The 7,500-nt window shown below is 47.1% G+C and overlaps 1 protein-coding gene across 2 annotated transcripts in view; it reads right to left on the reverse strand.

The window, feature by feature from the left end:
* The window catches only part of furinb (furin (paired basic amino acid cleaving enzyme) b), a 93,056-nt gene that overhangs the window by 50,505 nt on the left and 35,051 nt on the right, over nt 1-7,500 (reverse strand). For both annotated transcript variants that reach the window (XM_062547430.1, XM_062547431.1), the window contains exon 3: nt 954-1,052. In XM_062547430.1, coding sequence (XP_062403414.1) covers nt 954-1,052 — 99 coding nt within the window. The remainder of the gene's footprint in view (nt 1-953; nt 1,053-7,500) is intronic.

Below are 7,500 nucleotides of genomic sequence, written 5' to 3' on the forward strand. Positions count from 1 at the left end.
CTCTAAGATCTTTGCTGTAAACATCCACATTAATAATTTCAAAAGAGTAAAACAGATGTGTATGGATGTCTTGTGTTTTCTCTTGTGCTTCTGGAGGTGGCTGATGTCGAAGAGAAACACACAGGCATGTACTGGAAGGGTTTTTTGAATTTTGACTGTGATCCGAGTTTGTGTATCTGCCTCTGCTTACATGTTATTTGGACCCGTTTGCAAATCTGTGACTCCCTTTGGTACGGATGGCGCTGGAGTGTGTGAGTGTGTGTCTGTGTGTCTGTGTGATGTGTGTGATGTGTGTGTATGCGAGTGTGCATTTGTGCCTGTAAGCAAATATGTCCAAACCTATGACTCCCTTTGGTACTGATGCAAGTGTGTATGTGATTCATTTTGGTGTGTGTGTGTGTGTGTGTGTGTGTGTGTGTGTGTACGTGTGTCTGCACCAGTAAGCAAATATGTCAAAATCTATGATTCCCTTTGGTATGGATGTTTGTGTGACTCCCTTTGTTATGGATTGGTGTGTGTGTGTGTGTGTGTGTGTGTGTGTGTGTGTGTGTGTGTGTGTGTGTGTGTGTGTGTGTGTGTGTGTGTGTGTATGTGTGCGTGTGTGTCATTCCCTTTGGTATAGATATGTGTGTGTGTGTATCCCTTTGTGATGGAAGTGTGTGTGCACAGCTACAACTGTGCATATGCATAATGCTCTATATTTCAATATGCAAAGCTGGTTTGTGCATATTATCTATTAATAACTTCAGCATGAATGTGTATGTGTGTGTGTGTGTGTGTATCCTATGTGTACATATTATGTACACAAACACATACATACAGCTTACTCACTGTGCGTATACAATGTGTTCATATCTAGTATACTGGACCTGTATGTCCCTGTATGTATATGTGTGTGTGTGTGTGTGTGTGTGTGTGTGTGTGTGTGTGTGTGTGTGTGTGTGTGTGTGTACCTGTGGTTCGGAGTTCAGTCGCACATGAAGTCCCCGATGAGCAGAGAGAGATCTCTTCACCACAAAGTGATGCTGGAAGTGATAGTAATCACCAAATACCTACAATAAAGACAGCGGGAGAGAGAGAGAGGGAGAGAGAGAAGGAGAGCGAGAAAGAGAGAGAGGGAGAAAGAGAAAGAGAAAGAAACGGAATTGTCACAGGAGGGCTGATATATTCACACAGCTACCAAACCAGCATGCTGTCATGCAACATTCATGTTCACACAAATCCCCCTGCACGTCTACTAAAGCGCTGCACTCCCTCTCTCTGGCAATACACATATGTTCATCCGTCTTTCAATATGCGCGCACACACACATACGCACATGTACAACTTAGAAAACCCATCCCTGAGCCCATTAAAAGAGCATGAGTGCAGACTGCAGACCATCTGGCTCAAGCAACGTAAAGGCCTCGTACTTTCAGACCGGACAAACTAAAGCCTGCTGCTTTACACCAAGCGTCGTTTCACCACTACCATAGTCTCTCCAGGCCTGAGTGCAGTTTCTGTGTGTGTGTGTGTGTGTGTGTGTGTGTGTGTGTGTGTGTGTGTGTGTGTGTGTGTGTGCGCGTGTGTGTATGTGTGCGTGTATGTGTGCGTGTGTGTGTGTGTGAGTATGCGTGTGAGTATGTGTGTGTGTGTGTGTGTGTGTGTGTGTGTGTGTGTGTGTGTGTGTGTGTGTGTGTGTGTGTGTTCACAGTCCGTAAAGTAAACCAAGGGCGCTGGGCAAGCAGGCTGTCCTCTGAGATTCAGAGAGGCCATGGCTCTCTAAAAGTTACTAATGAGGCAGAAACATGGGAGGAGAGGAAATGAGAGAACAGGAGAGGAGAGGAGAGGGGGAATGAGGTGGAAAGAGAGAAGAGAGAGAGTAGAGATAGAAGGAGGGACGGAGACAAAGAGAGAGTAAGAAGGAGAGAGGGGAGAGGAGAAATGAGAGGGAATGAGAAGAGAGAGGAAATGAGAGGAGGAGAGGAGAGAGGGAATGAGGTAGAAAGAGAGAAGAGAGAGAGTGACAAAGTGTGTGTGTGTGTGTGTGTGTGTGTATGCGAGATAAAGATAGAGAGAGAGAGGTTTTTGAGGGGTAAAGGGACTAAGAGAGGTGAAATGACTTTGCATTTTCTCCAGAGAAAAAGGCCATTACAGATTTATCCATGATATAGGAGGGCACACAACATCCTTGTCAGGTTCACTCACACACACACACACACACACACACACACACACACACACACACACACAAACACACACACACACACACACACTTTTTCCCTCCTGTGACCAGTCCTGACTGGCAGCAGCACAGCTAGACAGCGCTAAGGAGGACCACTCTACAGGCTAACACTAATCTACAACTGACAGAGGGACAGAGGATTGACAGAGAAGCGGGGAGAGAGGGAGATGGGGGGGGGGGGGGGGGCAGGAGGAGAGCAGGAGACAGAAGAAGTGAGAAAGAGAGAACGATGGAGAGAGAGAGAGAGACAGAGAAAGTGAGAGAGCGCCTGAGTGCGGCTTTGGTGACGTAGAGTAGTATATTGACGCACATCCCCTGGTAAAGTCAAGGACGTTGGAGTGTTGGCCACCCATTTGGATGGCCCTAGCCACCTCTGATCACCAGGGGCCATGCATATATGACGCATCTCAGTGGATAGTGCACATGCACGCACACGCACACGCACACACACACACAAACACACACACACACAGGGCTTGTAGTTCTTCAGGCCCGGCGACAAGAGCTGTAGTCAGGTCACATAAGCATTTGCAATCCCAGTGCGTCATGGCAATGAGGGGCATGGAGGATGCTGGTTAAAAGTTTCATGAGAAAAGTTGAGTAATTTATCTCAACTAAAGAGCTTTTCACTGAACTGTAGCACTGGGAGGAGCGCCGATCGACAGACGAGTGTGGAGAGAATACAGATGTGTGTGTGTGTGTGTGTGTGTCTGTCTGCGAGCGTGTCTGTGGGTGTAGAAGTGTGTGTGTGTGTGTGTGTGTGTGTGTGTGTGCGTGTGTATATATGTCAGTGAATGTGTGTATGGGTTAGAGCACATTGGTGTCACACACCCTTTGTGTTATTACTTACCAGACTGCCCTGCTGAACAATGCCCTTTCAGTCACACACACACACACACACACACACACACACACACACACTCACACACACACACATGCATGCCAGCACGCACACACACACACACACACACACACACACACACACACACACACACACACACACACACACACACACACACACACACACACACACACACACACACACAGCATTCACCCACTCTCAACAAATACACAATCACAGGATTCAGACTTCAGATTTATGCGCACACACACACACACACACAACTATACGTACATCTTCCTTTGTGACTGATGACGTGAGTGAGGATATTGTAGAGCTGCTCTCTGACGCAAAGAGTATTACGGAGATTGAAATAGGCTTTATTCTCACCTCCACATTGCCTCTCTTTCTCCGTTTCTCTCTCTCTCTCTTTTTCTCACACTCTCTCTCTCACACACTCTCTCTCACACACTCTCTCACACACCCTCCTGTCCAGGTGCAAATGCACTAGGATATGAGAGCACTGATTTGTGACATGAGGGACACTTATCGAAATGCCCCTGCTGAGACTACAATTTACACAATAGACCCCCACAGCCACCTGGAGAAGAGACACAGAGAGAAGAGGAGTGAGAGACCGAAACAGAAATAAGAGAGACAGAGGGGGGGTGAGAGACAGATATAAAGGGAGAGAAAGGGAGGGCAGCAAGAGACAGAGAGGAGGAGGGAGAGAGAGAAAGAGAGGGAGAGAGGAGTAAATAAAGAAAGTGAGCAAAAGAGAGAAAAATATTAGATGGAGAGAGATGGAGAGAGAGAGAGACAGAGAGAGATAGAGAGCGACACCCTCCAAAAAAAAAAAGCCCCTTCTCTCTTTCTGTGTATGTGTGGGTGTGGTGGGGCTGGAGAGCTCAGCACATATCGCTATCGTTTCCCATTACCCAAAAGCACTCAGCAAAGCCACAGGATGTCACTCTTCTTTTAATCTCCCAGAGAGGTGGAGACGCTTCTGGTAAAGTGCTGCTACCCCTGCAGAGCACAGCAGAGGAGGGGCCGGCCAGCCAGCCAGCCAGCACCGGCTCCCTCTGTCACACACACACACACACACACATATATAGACACACACACACACACACACACACACACACACACACACACACACACACACACACACACACACACACACACACACACACACACACACACACACACACACACACACACACACACACACACACACACACACACACACACACACACACACACACACACATCCAAACACACACATCCAAACACATAGAGCCACACACACAAACAAACATATAGCCACAAACACATACACACAAGCACATAAAGCCACACACACATACTGTACACACAAGCACACAAACACAAACAACCACATATAGGCATGCACACACACACACACACACATACGCTCACACATGCTCAATCAAATACGTAGGTAAGCACACACAACAAGTACACACACACATACACACACAGGTAGGCTCATTTCAGATACAATCATAAAGCATCTTCTTATCGTGCTTAGCCTTGGCAGGGGTGGACAACCTTGTGGGGACCAGGTCAATCAGTGAGCACTCTCTCTCTCTGTCTCTCTTTATCTTTCTCACACACACACACACACACACACACACACATGTGGCCACACACACTCACAGGTAGAGATGTTCAGCCTAGATATAGTCAAGAGGGATACTCCACCTCATCAGGTCTAGCCTCAGCAGGTTCAGATGACCTTGTATAGACCACGTCAGTCTCTCTGTTTCTCTTCACACACACACACACACACACACACACACACACACACACACACACACACACACACACACACACACACACACACACACACACACACACACACACACACACACACACACACACACACACACACACACACACACACACACACACACACACACACACACACACACCCTCTTCAGCAGGCACCATAGAATCTTCCCCGGGACAATAATTGTAGCTGACTGACCTGAGGTCAGAGATGCTTCGATCTAAAGACCGCAAAGCCGTTGGGAGGAGAAGGAGGAGAGACCGCGTTGGCCTGGCCTGACCTGGAATCAGTGGTGCTGTGGAGCTTATGAGCCCCTAGAGGAGAGACTGCATTGGCGTCGGAAGGAGAAGAGACCGCGATGGCCTGGGATCAGTGGTGCAGCAGGCCAGGGCTGATGAAACAGCTCCTCCTGCCCACCTCACGCAGTCACTCACTCACATGTGCAGGCAGGAGATTTGGATGCTATGGACATCTGCACAATGAGGTGTGTGTGTGTGTGTGTTTGGACATAGATAGGCAGGTGGAAATCCATATTACCATAACAGTCACACACACACACACACACACACAGACAGACACACACACACACAGTGATATGAAAATCTCAGGTCTCCTCTCTCTCCCATACACAGATGGACATACCCACAACATTGAAATGTGAACCTCAAATGCGGTCTCCTCTCTCCTACACACACAGACAAACAGAGACGGAGGTAGACACAACATTGATATGTGAACCTCAAATGCTGTCTCCTCTCTCCCCCACACACACACAGACAAACAGAGACTGCCAGAGAGGGAAAAGTATCTTTATCTCAGTATGCATGAGCGTGCATACACACACACACACACACACACACACTCACAAACACACACACACACTCTCCATCTCAGGAGGACTCAGGCCGGCTGCAAGCCAGAGAGTCAGACAGGAAGGAAACACGTCTGGAAGAATAATGAACTCCCAATCTGGAGTCCTACCAGACCACAGGAGCACTGACTGCTGAGTGTGTGTGTGTGTGTGTGTGTGAGAGAGAGAGAGAGTGTGTGTGTGTGTGTGTGTGTGCGTGGATATAATAATCGCTATCAGCATGTGACACCGCTGGAAGATTAACACACTCACTGTACATGTCTGACAGTCCATGGCCGAGATGGAGACAAATGGAAGTCTCTCGAGATATGGCACACTTACACACCTTTACAGGTCCTGTCCCTACTGGGGGCACACACACACACACACACACACACGCACACACACACGGGTGCTGTCCCCACAGAGGCACTGAGATGGAGACACTCTCCCCAAAACGACTTGTCCTCAAATTACCCCGAGCTGAACATCACGTCTGACCCCAGATAGTTCCCCTCGAGGTCCTCGCCTGACTGAGCAGAACCACTTCCTCTCCAGCGCTGCCTCTACCAGGTATATTCTCAAATACGCATCTACGAGAGGACTTCATTTCCACCGAATGCAGGAACTTTTGCAGGGCCAATTTTAGTGGGGCTGCCACCTTTAAGCAGACAGCACCACGGTACATAAGTGTGGTGGCCCTCCGCTTCAGGGGTTTGAAGCTTCATAGTTAAACAGTAGGCTTATGAATTTCTTTCTTTAATTCAAATTTAAATTGTAATTATAGATTCTGTTTTTGACCTTGAAATTTAGGAGTCATTCTTAATTACCTCCGCCAAGGAGGCTATGTTTTCATCAGGGTTTGTTTGTTCGTTCATTTGTCTGTCTGTCTTTCTGTTTATTTGTCTGTTTGTCTTTTCGCAAGATAACTCGAAAAGTCATGGATGGATTTCAATTTCCAGGAGGCCGTTATGTTCTGCCCTCTCTCAGTGCTTTTCTAGTTCAATTCTACATTTTGCACAAGCCTGTTAGATACCATTCTTTTTCCAACACAACCCCACGATGAACCCTTTCTTTGTTGCTGTGTTGATTTCAGAGCTGTAATCATGTCAGCGCTGGTGTGCAGTTGGCTTTTAACCATTTTCATCTACAGGAACCTTTCAGGCCCCTTTTCAGAAGCCAAATAACTACCTACTCCAGAATATGGAAGTGAGTTCGGGTAGTGGAAATCTGCCCGATACACACAGCCTCTGTGGAACAACAACATGAAAAAATCTCACAAATCTACACATTTTTTCCCAGTTACAATTGGGTACTGATTTGAACGTCCCAAAAGTGGTGATTCCTACTTGTCAGGTCGTTCAAACCCGAAGTACCCAGAGTTTGAATTTCCAAGATGGCTGCACCTGTTAATAGAAAATGAGAGTTGTAGAAATATATTGTTTGTTTTCAGTTTTGTTCTATTTGTTTCTCATTAAATCAGATGTAGAAACAATAGCCTGGTACAATCGCTTACAACATACAATAGACCTCTGCAGTTTGCCTACAAAAAGGACCCAATGTTGCCATCTTTGCCCATATAAGGAGATTCAGGTGTTAACTGAAGCTAACTACCTATGGCAAGTTGCACTGCAAGTTAGCTCTGGGGTAGCAAAAATCGAGGGCAGTAGAAGAGCCAAACGTCTGCATTCCAGACTTCTCAATCTCTGCGAGAGTTGAACAGGTGCGATAATTCAAAACCCCCATGTTATTTTCCCATAGGAAAAATCGCA

The sequence above is a fragment of the Sardina pilchardus genome, chromosome 10, assembly GCF_963854185.1.
Source record: "Sardina pilchardus chromosome 10, fSarPil1.1, whole genome shotgun sequence".
In the NCBI taxonomy this organism is placed as follows: Eukaryota; Metazoa; Chordata; class Actinopteri; order Clupeiformes; family Clupeidae; genus Sardina; species Sardina pilchardus.